We start from the raw sequence: 22,155 nt of genomic DNA, 5'->3' as shown, positions 1-22,155 counted from the left end.
CAGATCACACTGCAGCTGAAATTAGGCAAACAACTATTTTAAAAGCTAGTGGTGGAATTCAGTCCCCCAGCAAGAAATAGCTGAAGTATTAACTAGTTTTCAAAAGAACCAGTTCAACCATTCATGTATTTATTCAACAAATACATGAGCACCTACTACATACCATACAATGTTCTAGGTCCTGGGGATATAGCTATGAATAAAACAGATAAAAATCCCTACTGTTTTATGGAACTTGTACTGGAGGAAGATGAGGAAGATGTATACAATTTCAAATGGTGATAAGTTCTATGGAGAAAAATCTAGTAAAGTAAGGGAGATCCAGTGGGTGGAGCAGAAGAGGTTTTTGTTTCAGATTGGGTGGACAGGAAAGGCCTCACCAAGAAGGTGACTTTTGCATAAAGATCTGTAGGAGATGAGAGTAAGCCATATGAATATCTGGGGGGTGGGGGGTGGCATGAGGGGTATTCCAGGCAAAGGGAAGAGCAAGTATAAATGCCCTGCAGCAGGAGCAAGCCTGACACATTCAAGGAAGAGTAAGGCAGCCATTGTGATGGAAGTGGAATGAGTAAGGTTAATGAGGACATGAAATCAGTTAAGTAACCAGAACTACTTCATGTAGGGCCTTGTAGGCCACTGTAAAGACTTTGAATTTTACTCTAAGAAGTGGAGCCACTGGAGAGTTTTGAGTAAAGAAGTGATATAAGCTGGCTTTCATTTTTTAAAAAATCACTCTGTATTAAAAATGGACTGTGTAGTGGAAACAGGGGAACCTAACTGGGAAGCAGGAGGAACTGTTGCAATAATACAGGCAAAAGATGATGACTTGGACCAGGGAGTTGGGCCAGTAAGAGGTGCTAAAATTCTGAATATATTTTGACAGTAGAGCTATCAGGACTTACAGAAAGATTGAGTATTGAGTGTGGGAGAAAGAGGGGTCGGAGATACCTCCAAAGTTTTTGGCCTGAGCAACTGGTTTTCATTTACCAAGAGGGGAAGACTATACAAGGAACATATTATACTGGAAGGTTGTGAGGTGGGAGATTGGGAATTCAGTTTGGGATATGATCAATTTAGTTAGGCATCTAAGTGAAAATATCAGGTAGACAATTGGATATATGAGTCTAGAATTGAGGGGAGAGGGTGGAGAGTGAAATTTGAGATGTACTAGTGTTTAGATTGTATTTAACCATGAGATGGGATGAGATCTCTCCATGAAAGTGAGTATAGACAATGAAGGAAAGAGATCTGAAGACTGACCATGAAGCACTCCATGTTTAGAATTGAAGATATGGGCCAGGCGCAGTTGCTCACACCAGTAATCCCTGCACTTTGGGAGGCCGAGGTGGGTGGATCACCTGAGGTCAGGAGTTCGAGACTAACCTGGCCAACATGATGAAACCCTGTCTCTACTAAAAATGCAAAAAATTATCTGGGTGTGGTGGCGGGTACCTGTAATCCGAGCTACTCGGGAGGCCTGAGGCAAGAGAATCAGTTGAACCCAGGAGGTGGAGGTTGCAGTGAGCTGAAATGGCGCCACTGCACTCCAGCCTGGGCAACAAGAGCAAAACTCTGTTTCAAAAAAAAAAAAAAGAAAAGAAGAAACGAATTGAGGATATGAAGATGAACCAGCAAAAGACACTGAGAAGGAAAGGCCAGTGAAGTGGAAAGAAAACTAGGAGAGTGGAATGTCCTGGAAGCCAACTGTGTTAATCTGTTTGTGCTGCTATAACAAAATACCTTATACTGGGTAATTAATAAAGAACAGAAATTTATTTTTCACAGTTCTGGAGGTTGGGAAGTCCACGGTCAAGATGCGAGCGGAGTCAGTGTCTGGTGAGGGCTACTCTCTGCTTCCAAAATGGCACTGCCTGCTGAGTCCTTATGTGACAGAAGGGGGACAGTGAAAAGGGACCTAGCTGGTTCTCTCCAGCTCTTTTGTAAGATTGCTAATTGCATTCATGAAGGCAGAGACAACATGACCTAATCACCTCCTAAAGGCCTCACCTCTTAGTACTATCACATCGGCAATTCAGTCTCAATATTTGAACCTGGGGGGACAAATTTGGACCATAGCACCAAATAAAACAGGTGATTCCAGGAGGAAAGAGTGAGCCGCTGTGCCAAATACTCCTGATAAGTAAGATGAGGACTTAGAATTGACCATTTGATTTAGCACTGTGAAGAGCAGGCGCTGTGACACATGGGGGACCAAAGCCTGAGTAGAATATTCTCTTAAGAGAGAATGGATACACAAACTTTCATAGCAACATTATTTATAATAGCTGAGAAGTATAAACAACTCAAATGCCTATCAAGTGGTGAGAAGACAAACAAACTGTGATATATCCATGTCATGAAATAGTATTCAGCCATAAAAAGAAATGAAGCTCTGATACATGCCACAACGTGGATGAACCTCAAAAACATTATGCTCAGTGAAAGAATCCAGAAACAAAGGACCCTTCTGATTCCATTTATATGAGATGTCTAGAAGAGGCAAATCCATAAAGACAGAAAATAGATTAGTAGTTGCCAAGAGCTGGGAGAAGAATGAATGGGGAGTGACTGTTAATTCATATGGGGTTTATTTTGAGGGTGATAGAAATGTTCTAGAAGTGGTGGTGATGGTTGCACAACATTGCAAATGTACTGTAAGTCTCTGGATTGTACAATTTAAAATGGTGACTCTTATGGTGTGAGAATTATATCTCAATAACAATAATATAGAATGAGTAGGAGGAGAGAGACTGAGACAGTGAGTAAAGAACTCTTTTGGGGAGTTTTGCTGTAAAGAGGAGCAGAGAAATTAGAGCTGGAGGAGAAACAGAGTAAACAGAAGAGGTTTTTAAGTGAGAGAAATAACAGCATATTTGTATACTGATACAAATGACCTAATATAGAGGGGGAAATTGATGATGCTGAAGAGAGAAGATAATTTTGTTGTCATATCAATTTGTGTGCCTGTTTTCCACTGGCATCACATTGATGCAGGCACTGTGCGGTAGGCAAGATTCCCACGGTGAATGGGGTCCAGGCCTGTTACCAGGATTTGGCCAACAGTGAGTGAAAAGGTATCAACTAACATCATTGTTGAGTGACTAATCTCGAGCCACTAAGCTATGGGAAACACAGACATCCACATGGGGGTAGTCATGAAATTTTATGGCCACAAAGAGACATTAGATGTCATTTTACAAATGAAGAAACTGAAACCCAGAATAGGGAAGTAACTTGCCCATTCACATGCTAGTTGGCTTATCCAGAGTCGGGATAACAGAAAACAGAGGATCATGTGGGCTTACGAGAGTGACCATACAGAGTCTAGAGGGCTAGAAAGTTTCCCCTCAAGTAGCAGTAAAAGAGGAATAGGTAGCACCAGGAGATGAAAAGGGAGGCTGAATAACCACTTGTTCTTTCTCCCACCTTCTTGACTCCAGCCAGAATTATACTGAAACCCTCTTGGTCAAATAGCATCTGTTGAAAGGAGAAGGTACCTCTTCTCCTGAAGCAGTCTGTTCTGGTGCTGAGCAGCAGTCCTTAACAAAACACAGCTCCTGTCCCTTCTTGCCTATAAGCAGAAATGAGCAACTTTCCAACCTTCATAATGTGACTAATTCCTCCTACAGTCTTTATACAATATCTGACTTTTTTCACTTTTGTCCTCTAGTCCTTTGGCTAGTTCTGAGCGCTCCTTCAAGAAGTCTTCTCTTGTCCTTCTGAAGTTGGAGAACACAGCATTTGACCTACTCTTCTAGTCAGGGTCAGAGCAGTGCTAAGGTCGGTAGAAGGCTGCTATACCACTGATACCAGGCCCTCCTAAAAGTAATTCCCTGAGGTAAAAGGGAGGCTTCTTTATGTGGACAAGGGGACAAATTGTTTGCAAAGGTGGAAACATAAATTCTGCTCTGAGAGGAGCGTGAGAGAAACAGAAAGAAACAGAAGTGAAATTTGGCAGGATGGAGGACTGCAGTGTAAAGGTAGCCCAGTCAGTAATCCATTCAACTTTCTATTATCTGCAGCTATCAGGAGGAAAAATGACATAGATGACCCTGAACAGTGGATAATCCAAATGGGATTTTAAAACGCATCTTGTGTAGTGGTAGTGCATGGGCTTTTATTATGTAGTGTGATGTCGTTTATATAGTTCACTAATTTTCATACTTCCATTTGACTTGGACCAGGATCAAAATTGCACACCCCAAGTGTTAGTATTTGATGCATCACTGCCCATGAGTGTCCCAAGTGTCGGGGGGGGAAAAGCTGACCACAGAGAAACAGCTAACAAGGGAGTGATTGTCAAGGCAGGAATACTGGCCTGAGGCGGCATGGGTGGGCTCCTAATTGTAATAACCCTGCAGCAGCTGAGATCTGAGGGAGGGGCCTAGTAACTCGCACAGCAGACAAGCCTTTCTCCACAAGGCTGCAAGAGTAGCCAGGATGCCCTTGCTTGTTTCCCTGGCAAAGGCTTCTGCTCTACTAAACTGAAAAGGTCCCAGACTAAGGCCAAAGCATCAGTCGTGTCACTGCTGCTGGTCCATTCTGAGTTGACAGTTCCTCAGGCCCCTTGCCCTTTGTGGGAAGCCCTCCCACTCGAAGGAGCCGCTCCATTTACATGATCCCTTGATCCTTCGTCTTCTGCATTCTCTGTTTTCAGACTTTATTAACACATCCTCTCCTCCCATCAAGAAAACAAAAAACAAACAAACAAACAAAAACACCACCCACTGACAGGTTGGAGAAGCCTTCATAATATCTCTGGGTATCTTCTAGACTGTTTTACAAATGCCCAGTTTTATCATGGATGGCTAATGACAGATTTCCCCTTCTCCCTTATAAGATCAGATGGGGTAGCGGGCAAGATAAACAAGCCATGTCTCTGGGTGAGATATTTGCCTGGGGATAGGATGTGATTCCCATGCAGAAATGCTTATGTAATAATCAGTCATTCTAAACACATGCGACGTTTCCAACGTTTCCAATGCCTTCTAGAATCCCAGAGTAGAAAAGGAACTAAGGCATTGTATAGTTCAGCCCCATGCCTCCAGGCGGGTGAATGATTTCAATTAAACAAGAACATAGAAATGTTGACTGTTCCTTCAGGTCTTTAGAAATAGAGAGTTGACACCCTTGCTCAGTCACCTCTCCTTGTGCTTTATGCCCTTGATAAGGATCAAGAGTGGGTAAAACAGAATTATCGTGGGTATTTCTGGGAAGAACCGAAATAAAGACGGAGTGAACAGAAGTAACAGAGGCTGGTAGGGAAGTTTTGCTGAACTCCATAGCACGTCTGTGTAACCTGAGTGTGCCCTCCCAGAAGCACTATCGATGGTTCTGTCTGTTCTATAACCACATTGGCTCTCATATCCACCCCCATCCTTTTTTTCACTGGCAGCATCCTATTTATACTCATTCAACAAGTACATGGAGTGAGAATCTACTCTGTTCCAGACACGGAGAATATAAAAATGAATGAGACACTGTGTCCTCCCTCTAAAGATGTGAGAGCTGTACAGTCTAGTGGGGAAGACAAATCCGAATGATAGGCAATCACAATATATTTAACGAAGGCAACAGACCACCATCTTCTCTTATATGAACTGAGTCTGCAGCCTCCTAAGAGTTCTCCCTGCTCCTTGCCTCCCCTTCCAAGACTCATTGCCACCAAAACACTGTTTGGATCATCCTTTTATCCCCTTGAAAAACTGTCTATGCTTCTTTATTGTATAAGCCCTTATCTCTCACTACCCTCCTAGAGGAACCTTGTGCTCCAGCAATGCTGATCCCCCAGTAGACATCCCGTCAGTCAGCGTGCCTTTCTTCATAGCTCTATTTGGAATGCCTTCCTCCCCTCCCCAATCTCTACCTACCTTCTAGGATTCAAACACCACCTGCTTCTGCTCTTCCTCCTCCTATTCTGCTCAGCCCAGCTGGAAATGACCTTTGCCTCTTCTGAGATTCTACCGTTTCTTCTTTACAGAAATACATGGCAATATTCTGGCATTAGAGTTACTTGTGTGCATATCTTACCTACTCTACTAGACTGTGAATTTCATTCAGCACTGTATCCCTGGTCCCTAGCACAAGACTCTGATATTTATTGAATGAAGGACAAATGAAGATAGAAGGACATTATGGACTTGGAACTGAATCATAGGAAGCCAAAGGAATTTATTGGTGAGGAAAGGGGAATCCCGTATTTCCTAAAGAATTCTTATTAGGTTGGTCAGCTCTCTCACAGGAAAGTGTAAAGAGGGTCTGACTCTTTCATATTTCCTTTAAAAGAGTAAGTAATGAATTTCTCTTCTATTATCTGCAATTTTTTTAAAAGCAAAGGTGTGGGAGCCTCTAGTTTTATCTTGAACAGTTTAACTCTGGCTTAAATTGTCCTCAAAGGAAAGGGCAAGCTATCCCTTATGAGAAAATACCAGGCCAAATATATTTTTAATCATGTGTAAATATCATCTCTCCAACTAAACTATATGCTTCTCAAGGACAAGAATGGATTCTGAATTTTCTTTACAAATGTTTCCTTTGCTCTACTGGGGTGCACATGTGTGCACATGCACACACACACACTCACTCAAGTGCACATGCACACAGCCTATGACAGTGCTGAGGAAAAGGGTGAGTGTACTCTATACTTAACTGTCTGGTGCCCTCTGGGACCATCACAGTGGAACTCTGTAAAATCAGGACAGCGAGGGACAATTTGATATCAAATCTCCTCTTACCAAATCCACTTCTGATGGCTATGAAGGCAACTGTCATTTCCTGATGGCACAATTCAACAGCTATAATTTGCAGCCTGGTTAGGTGAGTGCTGTGCCCTCCATGCAAAGAGGGTGGGTTTGCTCCCATGCTGTGGCCTGAGGGGATTAGTTGGAGCATATCGGCTTGTATCTCTGCACCAAAGGATGGAGGCACCAAAGGGAAACACACAGCAGAAGAGATTTTGATTAAACTTGTTTCTTCGACACTCAGTCTGGAAAGATGCATTCCCCTGTGATGACAAAAAAAAACTCAAGTAAGCTATAGGAAATCAAAGTCTCCCTCTATTTCTTATCCACTTTGAGCTATCTTTCCAAAGTTGTAGGAATTACCCACTGATGTGTACATCTGCCTTATTGTTCTTCCTTTGGAAATGACCCAACAGAAGAGAGGTGGGGTCTGTATGTTTTGATCCAGGGCCATATTGGGCATCAGAGACACCACCCTGCAGATACCATTAAATGTGATTGCTTTAACTGTGACTAGCAGAATTGGGGTATGTGAGTGTGTTGGAGTTGGGGTGCTTTGTTTATCATGGAGTTACAGTCAAATGTACACTTTCATTGGCCTCTCTGGCCACAGAAAGGAAATGAGGCAATATAACTTTCCAGCTACCCAACAACTGGACAGGCCCATGGGAAATATCTTATTCCCAACACCATTGCTTCCTTCACCAGAAAACACACACACACGTGCACACACACACACACACACATACACGAAGCAGTCTCCCAGCTAAATCTATCTGGGTAATTACAGTCTTATCTAGGAATCTTTAACTTGCCTCTCTGAATATACTACTGTCAATATGGGGTGGAGGGATGGGTACAAAATATGTAGGAATATGCCTGTGCTCTTGGAAATAAGCTTTAAAATGTTTATCAGACAAAGACCACCAATAACTTAGCTGAAAAGGTGTTTGGGTGGGTGGACTAGGAAACCAGATTTAGCCACAGGTCACTGCAAAGGTTCATTGGGAATTCTGACCCTTGTACCCCTATGCATGGACGGCCCAATTGGTATCTGATCTTGTCATCTTGTTCTGATGAGTGGATGCAACCACTGCTCTTATCTTTATATGAGATCTTCCCTTAAAACAAGGGGCTGTGTGACTGAAGGAAACTGCCCCCAAGCTGGAAAGTCCATGTGGAACCTGCATCCACAGCATCTAAGATCAGCTTTCCCGGAGGAATGATAGAGTGAGCTTGCCAAGGGTTGAGGAATCCCTTTAGAAATCAGGAAAGGCCAGTGATGATGAACATTTTTTCATGTGTCTTTTGGCTGCATAAATGTCTTCTTTTGAGAAGTGTCTGTTCATATCCTTCGCCCACTTGTTGATGGGGTTGTTTTTTTCTTGTAAATTTGTTGGAATTCATTGTAGATTCTGGATATTAGCCCTTTGTCAGATGAGTAGATTGCAAAAATGTTCTCCCATTCTGTAGGTTGCCTGTTCACTCTGATGGTAGTTTCTTTTGCTGTGCAGAAGCTCTTTAGTTTAATGAGATCCCATTTGTCAATTTTGGCTTTTGTGGCCATTGCTTTTGGTGGTTTAGACATGAAGTCCTTACCCATGCCTATGTCCTGAATGGTATTGCCTAGGTTTTCTTCTAGGGTTTTTATGGTTTTAGGTCTAACATGTAAGTCTTTAATCCATCTTGAATTAATAGGATCCATTTCACTTTCTACATATGGCTACCATTTTCCCACACCATTACTACTAAAAGGAACTTGTCAGGTTTGTCAAAGATCAGATAGCTGTAGATATGCAGCATTATTTCTGAGGGCTCTGTTCTGTTCCATTGGTCTATATCTCTGTTTTGGTACCAGTACCATGCTGTTTTGGTTACTGTAGCCTTGTAGTATAGTTTGAAGTCAGGTAGCATGATGCCTCCAGCTTTGTTCTTTTGGCTTAGGATTGACTTGGCGATGCGGGCTCTTTTTTGGTTCCATATGAACTTTAAAGTAGTTTTTTCCAATTCTGTGAAGAAAGTCATTGGTAGCTTGATGGGGATGGCATTGAATCTATAAATTACCTTGGGCACTATGGCCATTTTCACGATATTGATTCTTCCTACCCATGAGCATGGAATGTTCTTCCATTTGTTTGTATCCTCTTTGATTTCATTGAGCAGTGGTTTGTAGTTCTCCTTGAAGAGGTCCTTCACATCCCTTGTAAGTTGGATTCCTAGGTATTTTATTCTCTTTGAAGCAATTGTGAATGGGAGTTCACTAACGATTTGGCTCTCTGTTTGTCTGTTACTGGTGTATAAGAATGCTTGTGATTTTTGCACATTGATTTTGTATCCTGAGATTTTGCTGAAGTTGCTTATCAGCTTAAAGAGATTTTGGGCTGAGACGATGGGGTTTTCTAGATATACAATCATGTCACCTGCAAACAGGGACAATTTGACTTCCTCTTTTCCTAATTGAATACCCTTTATTTCCTTCTCCTGCCTGATTCCCCTGGCCAGAACTTCCAACACTATGTTGAATAGGAGTGGTGAGAGAGGGCATCTCTGTCTTATGCCAGTTTTCAAAGGGAATGCTTCCAGTTTTTGCCCATTCAGTATGATATTTGCTGTGGGGTTGTCATAGATAGCTCTTATTATTTTGAGATACATCCCATCAATACCTAATTTATTGAGAGTTTTTAGCATGAAGGGTTGTTGAATTTGGAGAAATAGGAACACTTTTACACTGTTGGTGGGACTGTAAACTAGTTCAACCATTGTGGAAGTCAGTGTGGCAATTCCTCAGGGATCTAGAATTAGAAATACCATTTGACCCAGCCATCTCATTACTGGGTATATACCCAAAGGAATATAAATCATGCTGCTATAAAGACACATGCACATGTGTGTTTATTGCGGCACTATTCACAATAGCAAAGACTTGGAACCAACCCAAATGTCCAACAATGATAGGCTGGATTAAGAAAATGTGGCACATATACACCATGGAATACTATGCAGCCATAAAAAAGGATGAATTCATGTCCTTTGTAGGGACATGGATGAAGCTGGAAACCATCATTCTCAGCAAACTATCGCAAGGACAAAAAAACAAACACTGCATGTTCTCACTCATAGGTGGGAATTGAGCAATGAGAACACATGGACACCGGAAGGGGAACATCACACACCGGGGCCTGTTGTGGGGTGGGGGGAGAGGGGAGGGATAGCATTAGGAGATATACCTAATGTTAAATGACAAGTTAATGGGTGCAGCACACCAACATGGCACATGTATACATATGTAACTAACCTGCACGTTGTGCACATGTACCCTAAAACTTAAAGTATAATTTTAAAAAAAAAGTTTTACTATTGTAAAAAAAAAAAAAAAAAAAAAAAAAAAGAAAAGAAAAGAAATCAGGAAAGGGAAACCAATGAGGCAAAGTTGCTGGTGCCGAATGTGGAACAGAGAGGAAGTACCTGCATAATCCAGGTTGTTGGGGCCACAGTTCCCCAGATAAGAAAGGCATGTAGCAGCTTCCTTCTGTCTACTGCCTGCACACTCCTGCCTCCTCTACCTTGGGAGAATAATGGCTGGACAGTGGGCCGGGCGTGGTGGCTCATGCCTGTAATACCAGCACTTTGGGAGGCTGAGGCAGGGGGATCACATGAGGCCGGGAGTTGGATACCAGTCTGGCCAACATGGTGAAAACACATCTCTACTAAAAATACAAAAATTAGCCAGATGTAGTGGTACTCGTTTGTAATCCCAGCTACTCAAGGAGGCTAGGGCACGAGAATTGCTTGAACCCGGGAGGTGGAGGTTGCAGTGAGCGAGATCACACCACTGCACTCCAGCCTGGGTGACAGAGCAAGACTGTCTCAAAAAAATAAATTAATTACTTTTTTCTTAAAAAGGCTGGATAATTGTTTTCCTCCCCTGGAAGGAATACCAAACAGACAAGGTTGGGGCTAAAGTGGGTATTCGAGCCTTCCTATGCTCCGTACTTGCCAGGGGCCTGCTTCTTGTAGCTACAGAGCCCCACAGCAGGTAGAACATGGGCAGTCTTTGCAGAGGGAAGGATTTTGCCATTAACCCCAGGAACAAACAGCACTCTTCAGTCTTTCTTTGATAATGAGTCCTTAGCTGCATAGTAGCACTGTGCCAACCATTTTGACTGAAATCCATTTAAAGAAAGGAGAGACCCAATTTAACATCTAAGGCTAGGCATGTCTGTGATGTCAATAACCTATTTGATTCATTCTATTCACACATGTGACTGTTTTAACTGATAGTGTATATGTGTGTGTGCACACACGCACATGTATATGCAGAACTGAACTTTAGGTGGCATTATGTATAGGCTCAAGTTCAAGTCTGTCCTATAAAGTACAGTCCAACTGCTCTTCCCAAGCCTTCCAAAGGCTGGTATAGTTATTAAAATTTGAGCAACTACCCAGGCTGAATTCTTTAGAATATAATGGATTAATACTGAATTACTATGCCACTTTGTGTAATGGTTGGGGGAGGGAGTAGTACAGCCAGTCTCTACCATTGTGTCCAGGCTGAATCCTGCTCATTTTGGGTAAAAAGAATATAATCATTTAACATTTTAAAAGGCAAATAAAAGTGCTTAAATATTTTGTAATTTGCAACTTGAAAAGAAAACAGTAATGGGTTTCCAAGTGCATGTCTTTACTTTTAATGAAGTGTTTATTTTTCAAGGTTCTATTGGCAATAAAAGAACAGCTCCACATCAAAAGCCTTCAGGGAAGCAGTTTTCATTTGAAGGACAGTGAGATTGCCAATAATCCTGATTTTTTTTTTTTTTTGGGAAAAAGTAAACTCCCTAGACTATATTTCTAGATATAGGTTATAGCCTATTATCCCAGGTAATTATTTTTTGTCTCTTATTCATATAGACAAATTACAAAACATTATGTACTATACCCTAAAAAGATTTTTAAAATTTAAGTGACATCAAGATCAGGGGGCTCCAGAATGTTTTAATGAACATGTTTCCATTATCCTCTGTGCCTGTTCATTTTGTTGGAAGAATGATTCATTCATTTCAAATTTGGCAACTTAAACAGCAGCAAATTATAATTTTCCCATCATAACCCAAAGTCAGTATATTGGCTTCTCAGCCTTTGAGGGCCCTTTTGTACCTTCTTTTGCTTTGACAACAGCACCCTCTGCTGGGTTTTGTAATCCATCACAGCTAATGGGATCGACCCAAATTGCAAACGGAGGCCTCCCTGCAACATTGCACACAGCAGGACATGATTCATAAATCAGTGTTCCACCCTGGTGATTCATTACCAGATATATTTTTTCTGTAAAACAGCACAGCTCAAGGAAGTCATCAAGAATTCAGAAGCTGCAAAAAATACCTTCGTTTGATTAATCATCTCTCTGACCTTTTTCTTCTTCTTGAACAAGGTTTATAATACTTGTTATCACTCAAAGTTAAACTGTATTAGCTGCCAAGTGATTTTTAGTTTGCAAAGGCCTGTTATCACTGCCGAGATGCTTCAAAGCTGGGATTGGTTACATTCCTCAGGTATGACCCCGAGGGACATCTGACCAATGCAACGTTTCCCACTGGAGAGGTCAGCAGCTTCCACAGTGACCTGGAGAAGCTGACAAAAGTGGAGCTAGATACTTCCAACCGTGAAAATGTCCTCATGTCAACCAACTTGACGGCAACTAGTACCATATATATTTTAAAACAAGGTAAGATTGTTTCCAACGATATCTGACTGCAACAGCCCCTATCTCAACATCCACCTTGAAATCTGTGTACACCATTCATAAACAGAATTCACCTCTAGCTGAGAAGATGTACTCTTCCTGTTTTCCAGCCATGGAAGTTGAAACACAGACAAAATTCACACCTTTTACAAGTTCTCATATCAACTTTGGGCACATCTCTGTGGGAGTCATGAGGTTCAATCCCTGCCAAGTCTGCTCTGCTATCAACTTATTTCCCAGTACCCAGCTGTTTGCAAAGGTCTTTCAGGGTCTGGCTATGTTATATTAAATAAATGGAGCCTGGGCTCCAGCTGAGCTTAGCATTCTAGATCAATGCCAACACGGGTGAAGAAAAGGAAAATCTTAGGGTACACACCAAGCAAGAATATAAGTGAAATGAGAGAATTAAAAACTCATTATATTTGAAGACACAAAAGTAAGGAAGAACAGAAGAAGAAAGGAAGGGAGATGATAGGATTTGGAATGTTTTAGAAGCTAGAGGAGAAGTGCACAAAGAGAAATTGCTTTCTCTCTGCCCTGTCATTAAGACCTCATTCTGTTGTTAGGTGGAGACGCCAGACACTCTAAGAGTACACTAACTAACTTTTGTTAGTGGTATTTTGTGGAGTACGGCAACTGTGATGGTGGCCCCAGGTGGTAAGGTGCTAAGTTGAACTTCATACTCTTCTCATTCTAGCTCCCAGCATATCAAACTGAGGAGGCTGATCCAACAAGTCAGTGAGGGAGGGAATTCTTTAAAAATGAAAAAAAGAAAAAAACAAAAACGGCCTGCAGTGTTAGACAAGAGTCTTTTATCCAAGAAACAGATACTCCAGCTGTGAAAATAACAAGACCCAAATGGATAGGGAACACGTTTGCCTGTCAGAGCGGTAGTCTAGCCCAGAAGGCAGATAGGACCACAGCACCCCACCTGCTTATCCCTTCCCAGACGTGCCTCCCCAAACTAAACTTGTCTCTTTTCTGCTTCCTGCTCTTCCCTTCTTTCCCCCTCTTCCTCCTTTGCTATTCTGTCTACAGAAAATACTCAAAGTACCTATCGGGTGAGTCCAGATGGTTCCCTGCGTGTCACTTTTGCCAGCGGGATGGAGATCGGCCTCAGCTCAGAGCCCCACATCCTGGCAGGGGCAGTCAACCCTACCCTGGGCAAATGCAACATCTCATTGCCCGGAGAGCACAGTGCAAACCTCATCGAGTGGCGGCAGAGGAAGGAGCAAAACAAAGGCAACGTTTCAGCTTTTGAAAGGAGGCTGAGGGTAAGGCTTGACTTTACACAAGATATAGAACTTTTATAGGTGGTTGGTTGGTTTGTTTGTTTGTTTGTTCGTTTAACTGCAGAGCCTCCCTAAACTGAAGTCCCATTTCTCCAAAGCTTTTCTAGGTGATTGACTGGCTTATATGATATGCTAATCCAAAAGAGGGTGCTAATGGCCAATAACGGTTCAGTATCCTTAAATGAGCATTCTAATAGGAGCTTTCTTTGTCATTAGCCAGCTAAAGTGCTCTAATAGTAGCAATTTCAGGCACCAAGGAAGTCTGGCTGGAGAAATGTGTTTAGTCAAAGAAGGCCCTCCAGCACCCCTCCCAGCATGCCCTGGAGATGTTTATCAGGTTCACTGAGTTGACCCAGGTCCCTGCTTTCCAGGTAGCTCTTTGGAAAGACCTCGCAAGTACACACAAAAGGATGTGAGACAAAAGGCAACATTTGGGCAAAGGCAAGTTAAGAGGAAAAATCAGTGAATTATAGCATTGCCATGAATACATATCCAGGGCCAGAGGAATAAAGGACTGGTACTGAGATTGGGCTGAGGTACTCAGAGCTGCCTGGAGGAAGTTATAGATTAGGGAGTTTTAAAGTCCTTACCAAGCACAGTTCACCAGAGTTAACCAGGAGACCTCGGTTAGCTTTTCTGCAGCACACAAAGCCTACAATCGCCATAGCACTCTGTCTACCTGTCTCCTCTTGAACATTAACCAGTGTTTGTTAGGATGATGTGGCCAACTTTCTACATGTAGTAACATTCATATAAGCCCTAGAGCAACTGCCACCCTGCGGGAAATAATCACTCACTACTGAGGCCAGATCTGCTTTGAGCACCTGTGTCACGCCTCATATACCGGGAAGGTTTATGTTGTATATAAAGTTTCAGTGCCGCAAAAGGAATAGCACTCGAATATAAAATTTTCTTTTTAATTATCAGCAAGGCAAGTTACTTCTATAGAAGGGTGCACCCTTACAGATGGAGCAATGGTGAGCGCACACTTGGACAAGGGAGGGGAAGGGGTTCTTATCCCTGACGCACGTGTTGCTGTGTCGTTCCCCTATTGGCTAGGGTTAGACCGCACAGACTAAACTAATTCCGATTGGCTAATTTAAAGAGAATGACGGGGTGAGTGTTTTGGCGCGAGTCAGGGCAGAGCAGGTAGCAGGTAGCAGGTAATCTGAATGAGTTAGGGTGGAGCAGGTGATCCGAATGATTTAGGGTGGAGCAGGTAATCGGAATGAGTCAGGGCGGAGTAGGTAATTGAAAAAGGTTGCTTTATGAGGAAGTTAAGTTTAAAAGTAGAAGGCAAAGAATTGAACATACTGACATATTAATTATTTGAAAAGAAATTTAGAACTCATATCAAAAATTTGGTAACCTTAAGGTTGTGGAAGTGCAACCCCCAAACAACCACCCAATTCCAGAGAGAGGCAGTCAAACCAGTTATATGGCTTGATATCAACAAAATAATCTACAGCAGGGCTCACTTTTCTTTCTTTTTTCTTTATCTTTTTTTTTTTTTTTTTTTTTTTTTTTGAGACAGAGTCTCACTCTGTGGCCCAGGCTGGAGTGCAGTGGCACGATCTTGGCTCACTGCAAGCTCTGCCTCCCGGGTTCATGCCATTCTCCTGCCTCAGCCTCCCAAGTAGCTGGGACTACAGGTGCCCGCCACCATTCCCGGCTACTTTTTTGTATTTTTAGTAGAGACGGGATTTCACCGTGTTCACCAGGATGGTCTCAATCTCCTGACCTCGTGATCCGCCTACCCCGGCCTCCCAAAGTGCTGGGATTACACGCATGAGCCACCGCGCCCGGCCAGTGCTCACTTTTCAATCAGTTCTATTGGTAACACACAGCCACAGACTTTAGTGGGTGGTTTTTTGTTTGGTTGGTTGGTTTTGTTTGGGTTTTTTTTTTTAAGCTCCTGAAATTTGTATGTGCACAAGTCAATTTTTATGTTTCAATTCTATTGACAAGTTTCTGACAGAATATTTACCAGATATGCCACTGAATGGAGAAGTGAAACCAATCCAAATATCAAACCTCTGTGTGGGTAGCAGTGAAGATTTCTATCGGAATTCTTTGAGAAACAGGACCTCCTGGGTAGAGCCTTGGATGGGGAAGTTAGAGAATCTGGCCTTGATACCTTATTTTACAAATGCTTTAAGAAATGCCTTGATTTTTTTTTCACCTGTAAAATAAAAATGTACTACTAGAGAAAGTAAGAATTATCTACATATGGCTTATCGACCTCATGGACTCATCACAGAAAAATTGTATTGAAGACATGATTTCTTAGTGCCTCTCCCAGCATATAGCCTTAAAAAAGCTTTCTGAACCAAATCATATACTATGTGACTTTGGGATTTTTCATTCTTTAGGATAACTCATCCTCTATTATGTGACCTTGGAAGTTTCCATTTTCTAGAACAACCCATCCTGTTTTCTGTCCTCCATATGCACAGATAATGGAGAGAAACTATAAACTGTAATTTACACCCCATATCCCAAATTGTTCTTAATGCTGAGAAGCTAATGGTCATAAAACATTTGGGAGCTCATTGGTGTTAAGAAGTAAAGTGTTTAGTTAGTACTAATTATAATGTGACCCATTTCCGGTCCCGTGGCAGAGTTGAGCAGATTTGTGGACTGGACTATAAGGGTAACAAATTCAAGGCCTTCTTCTCTATATCACTTCTAGGCTACTGCCTGAGGTCCTGTGACTGAAAAATGAGGCCCCTTATTGGCCAGGTGGTGTTACCATGGCATGCCCCTAGAAGTCTAATAACAGTAACAATCATTTACGTATGTTTAGTGCCTCAGAGTGAACAAAATGGTTTCATAGCCAGGATCTTATTTGATCACCACAGCTGTCAATTGTTACTTTCAATTTACAGACAAGGAGACCAAGGCCCAGATAGGTTAAGTGATTTGCCCAAAGTCAACCAGCTATTGAAGGATCAGAGCCAGGGCTAAAATGCAGGTCCTCACCTAGCATGGCACTCTTTCTACTGCATCACACTGTGCTGCCTTGTTCCTTAAAATAATTAATCTATAAATCATTGCCCCACTCAGTGGAGCTACCTTGGCAGGGCCTGACTCCTCATTTCAATGCTGACAAAAAGAGACAAATAATCGACTCTAATGTACTGGCAAGTGTGGGAGGCACAGGATAACTGGCTGGCTTCCAGGCAGGAAAAGCATGAAGCAGGCAAAAAGAGGAAGGAGACTGCTTAACTGGTTAATTTTTACCTGCTCTCCCTATTCCTAGTGATTTTTTTTATGCTGATGCCTCAATTTCCCCAGATTTGGCATTTCCAATTTAATGAAATGAGTATCCTCCCAAAAGGGACATGTGAATCCAGTTTTGACAAAGCAAATTCTCTTCCCCCACTGACGTTATTATTTCCGAGATGGCGTCCCTTCATTTCTGGTAGCTTTTCAGGGGACAAGCTGATGCCAATTTTCTCTCTTCCTGGACCAAAATATGCAATGACCCATTTGTAAGCATACAAAGAATAAGCTTCTCTGATGCTCTCAAGTTCCTCAATACCTTGGACTGAATCATTTATTTCTTCTAGTGAAGCTGTCATTTCAGACTGAGGGCAGGTGGAGCTATCAGAGTTGTTGAGACAGAATTTCCAAGTCATACAACATAGAAACCCCTTCTGTACTGTGGGAAACGGGGCTCCCTTTTGAAAACTCACACAAAAGTGTGGTTGTAATTTGCAAGTGTGCAGGCCATAAAGCACTGATTGTTCAAGGACAAAATGACAGGTTCATTTAAAGGCCCATTTGGTAAGATGATAGACGTCAAATGCTCCCAAAAGCTGCCGATCACACCTCCCCCAGACCTTCTAGCTGGAAAGAAAAAAAAAATCAGAAAAGGATAGACCTATCTTTGGAGAATAATCAGTGATTTTTTTTTTTCATGCAAAGTCAGGATCCTTTTCAAGGTGAGGGAGGCAAACTGTTGGGAAACATGATACCCTGCTCAGCCTGAGCAGGCAAGGGATTTGTTACCTCTGAGCCATCCTTCACCAGCTCAATTAAGTGAAATAGGTCACATTAACATCCTGAAATTTCATTTATTTAAAAAATCCATTTCCCCCCAACCTGAGTTGCGTTTGACTCACCTTCCTTCCTTGCAAAGCACTTTTGCATCTAGTCCGTGTATCTGCTCGTGTGCTGCATCAATCTGTCCCCATAAATACATTTCCCTGGACAATAGAGAAATTAGAGTACAGATAACAATAGAGACAATTGTAAAAGAATTGGGCATTCACCAAAAGCATACTGGTTTAGGAACTACATCCAGTTTGTACCTTGCTATGTCCATGGATAATAATGTTGTCATACGAGATTTATCCCAGCTTTGGATCCCAGAGCTGTTTATAAGATTTTTTAGACTGAGTTGTAAGGTTATAGCAAGATCCCTGAACTGCAGCCTCCTTTATTAAAAGAACAACAATGGAGGGGGCTTAGCACTTTATGACCAAAATTATAAAATCAGGTAGGATTATTATGTGTTTACAAGTGAAATGAAGCAAGGACTTATCTAAAACTCTCACAATTTACTTTTTTCCTCTACTCAAAGATAACTGAGAATAGGGTAGGTTGGTTTTTAAATGAAACATGTGAGTGTTCAGATGTGAGCTGAGAAGGAGAAACAAGCTCGGTTGAACACAAGGTCTCAGGCTGACAAATGATGGGGAATTGGTGGGGGCAGCCAAGAGGGCTCTGGCTTCTCCCTCTATTCTCAGAAATTGCCTTGGTCCTCAGTTACAGGGTGCTCAGAGTTGGATTTTCATTCACTTAACACTATTTTAACTTCCTTCTCCTCAGGTTTGGTGGAAGCATTTATTTTGTGAAAATATAGATAAGGAGCCTGACTGGAGATATATTAATCAGATTAATCTATTTAAAAATACATCTGCAGTTTTCAGTCAAGTAACAGTGCTTTTCCCCCTAAGGAGCCCCCTGGAGACAGGAGATTTCCCATATCAAGGCTACTGGGCAGTATTGATTTTTGGGGTCCAGGAATTCTTGGGGCTTCCAAATCATAGAACCTGCTATATTTGGTTGTGTTTTTGTTTTTTTTGTTTTTTGTCTCCCAGACTGGAATGCAGTGGCACGATCTTGGCTCACTGCAGCCTCTAACTCCCGGGCTCAAGCGAATCTCCCACCTCAGTCTCCTGAGTAGCTGGGACTACAGGCGCGTGCCACCATGCTCGGCTAATTTTTGTTTGTTTTTGTTTTTTTGTAAAGACAGGGTCTTGCCATGTTGCCCAGGCTGGTCTTGAACTCCTGGACTCAAGCCATCCACCCACCTCAGCCTCCTAAAGTGCTGGGACTTCAGGCACGAGTCACCGTGCCTGGCCTATTTTTGTTAATCTTGGATCAGCCTCACTAAGATAACTAGAAAGAAAGAATTATTTCATATACCATTTCACCTATATATGAGCATTAATGATTTGGTATAAAAAAATTTTAAATATCTGTTGTATGGTTACACAGATGAATTGGTCAACAGCAAAGTAATTAAGCAAGGGCAAATTAGCATAGTGCAAAAAATGTCCAAGGTAAATAATATAGCCAAAGTTGGGTGAGAAAAATGAGTATGATTTTGAGGAAGAACTGGTATGCCCATAATTTTGCACTTTTCTCATCTATAAAAAGAGGGACATGGATGGTGCAATCTATTATTAGTGGTAGTATTAACCATAACAGCAGCAATTAGCATTCCTCGAAGTCTTACCATGTATACTGCCACATATTAACTCATTTACTATTAATAACACCTTACCAGATGGGTTTATCATTATCAATCATTCCCATTTTACAGATGAAGAAACTGAGGCACAGAGAGGTCATACAGCTAGTAAGCAGTGATCACAGGATTTGAATGCAGGCAGTCTGGCTCAAAAGCCCATTATTTCCTAAGATCCCCTCTGTTGATAAGGTTCTATATGCTGGCAAAGTAAAGGGAGTGTCTTGGGAGTAAAAAACATTATATTATTGAATCAAATTCTTTAAAAGAATTAGAAACAACTAGTTGTATGTGATTGTAAGTTAGTTACAGTGGGTAGTTGGGTAAGAGTGAACAGAAGGGTTCCTTCTAACTCAAGCAGTTTTGTGTCAAAGGTTATTATGATGTCATGTAAACTTTTTTTTTCTAGAAATCTATCAATCAATCACTATGTAAACAAACAATTGAAAATCCTGCATGGGGGAACAAAACAGTTGGTGGGGATGTTAAATTGACGCAAAAGGAAATGAGGAGTTTTGGGGGTGATGGAAATGCTATCATGATTGATTGTGGTAGTGGTTACCTGATTCGATGACTGTCAAAACTCATTAAATTGTACACTTAAAATTGGTGACTCCTACTGCGTGTAAATTATCCAAATAAAGTTGATTTTAAAATAATAAAGCACATACACACCAAAAAATAAAAAAAAAGAAAATCCTGCATAAATGTCATACAATGATTCTTGTTAAATATGAAATAAATAATTTTTAAAGAATAAAATTTCTAGAGAAATTACACATTTATTCCATCTATTTTAAAAGTAAGTTTAGTTATCTTTCAAAAGGAAAGAAAAAAATGGGAATTCCAGATGAAATATTAGAGGCTGAACATATGCCCTGTTCGTTGGTAGGCATCTCTGTGAAATAAATGTAGGCTTAAGTAAGCTTATGATTGTCTACCAAGAGATACCAATAAAAAAAATCTGTGGAATTAATGTAGTGATTGATTGATTTCTAAAAATCAAATACTAATTAATTACCTTAAAACTAATGAGAGTAAAGTAGCATGTGGTACTTTTTAAGATCAACTGTGACTTTTCTTTTTTTTTTTTTTTAAGACAGCGTCTTGCTCTGTTGCCCAGGCTGGAGTGCAGTGGCACGATCTTGGCCGACTGCAAGCTCCGCCTCCCCTGTTCCAGCAGTTCTCCTTCCTCAGCCTTCCGGGTAGCTAGGATTACAGACGCCTGCCACCACGCCCGGCTAATTTTTTATATTTTATTTTTAGTAGAGATGGGGTTTCACCGCATTAGCCAGGATGGTCTCTATCTCCTGACCTTGTGATCCGCCCGCCTCGGCCTCCCAAAGTGCTGGGATTACAGGCATGAGCCACCGCACCCGGCCCAACTGTGACTTTTCTATCCATTCTCACAACTTCATAAAAATTAAATGCAGGAGGCCGGGCACGGTGGCTCACACCTGCTATCCCAGGACTTTGGGAGGCTGAGGCGGGTGGATCACTGGGTCACTTCAAGACCAGCCTGGCCAACATGATGAAACCCCGTCTCTACTAAAAATACGAAAATTATTAACCGGGCATGGTGGTGGGTGCCTGTAATCCCAGCTACTCGGGAGGCTGAGGCAGGAGAATCCCTTGAATCCGGGAGGTGGAGGTTGTGGTGAGCCAAGATCACACCATTGCACTCCAGCCTGGGCGACAGAGCGAGACTCCGTCTCAAAAACAAAAACAAAAAAAATTAAATGCAGGATCTTCCAAACTCTGACATGGCTATTTGGCCCATCTCACTTATTTGCCTTCCAACTTCTTCAGCAAAAATTAAACAAGTAACACAGTTGTCTAGTGAGTTAAAATACTAGACAGTGTCCTTGAAAATTCAGCCTTCTCCTCCTTAAGGAGGGGAGAAAATCAACTGCAGTGATCATAGCTCAGAGTTCAGCACATTCACAGGTGTGGGTGTGCAAGTGTGTAGTTGGTTGAACCATAGCAAATTGCCCTTTGTGTAGGTCAAAAACAGCTAAATATCACCAATTGCCTTTAGATCAACCTAGTACAATGTTATTTTTCTAACTAACTGAATGACTTTCAAATCAGAAGGGTTGAAAGGATTTTGTCTTGAACAATTAGAACACAAAGTCCTCAGAAAGAGCAGGAAAGGGCTTTGCTTTTCCCCATATACCCTCTTTTCACAGGCCTTTTCATTTCTGCCAGCAACACTATTCATGGCTCTCCAGAGCACACTTCCCTCTTTCCTCTCTGGTCCTAGTATGAACAATAATCAATCAAGCCTGTCTCCTAGCATAGCTGAAAAAAACATAAGGGAAACCAAAGGATGCATTACAGCATAGATCCATCGTCCCTTATTAAAAACCTATTACCAAACAGTTTTCTTACCACACCATACAGCTTGTCAGTTGCCAAACTCAAAGGTTTTGTTCAATGCACAGCTATCCAAAGATACCCTTTTTAACTTGGAGCTATTCCCAAATTTCAATCTTTTTTTCCCCCTTTCTCTTTTCCAGAGAAAGGATTAGTGTCGATTGAATACTGAAACAAGAGTGGAAATAAAGATTAATGGTCCACACTTAGGCTAAGGGCTATCATCTTTTTTTTTTTTTTTTTGAG

At 41.7% G+C, this 22,155-nt stretch overlaps 1 protein-coding gene across 1 annotated transcript in view; it reads left to right on the top strand.

Moving 5' to 3' along the window:
* TENM1 (teneurin transmembrane protein 1) overlaps positions 1 to 22,155 on the top strand; it is an 854,513-nt gene that overhangs the window by 810,578 nt on the left and 21,780 nt on the right. Inside the window, exons 26-27 of the mRNA XM_058441351.1 lie at positions 12,290 to 12,462; positions 13,519 to 13,754. Of these exons, the coding sequence (XP_058297334.1) occupies positions 12,290 to 12,462; positions 13,519 to 13,754 (409 nt within the window). The remainder of the gene's footprint in view (positions 1 to 12,289; positions 12,463 to 13,518; positions 13,755 to 22,155) is intronic.

The sequence above is a fragment of the Hylobates moloch genome, unplaced genomic scaffold (assembly GCF_009828535.3).
Source record: "Hylobates moloch isolate HMO894 unplaced genomic scaffold, HMol_V3 SCAFFOLD_7, whole genome shotgun sequence".
Classification (NCBI taxonomy): Eukaryota; Metazoa; Chordata; class Mammalia; order Primates; family Hylobatidae; genus Hylobates; species Hylobates moloch.
Note: the sequence above shows the minus strand (reverse complement) of the source record. Positions and strands in the feature narration are given on the sequence as shown.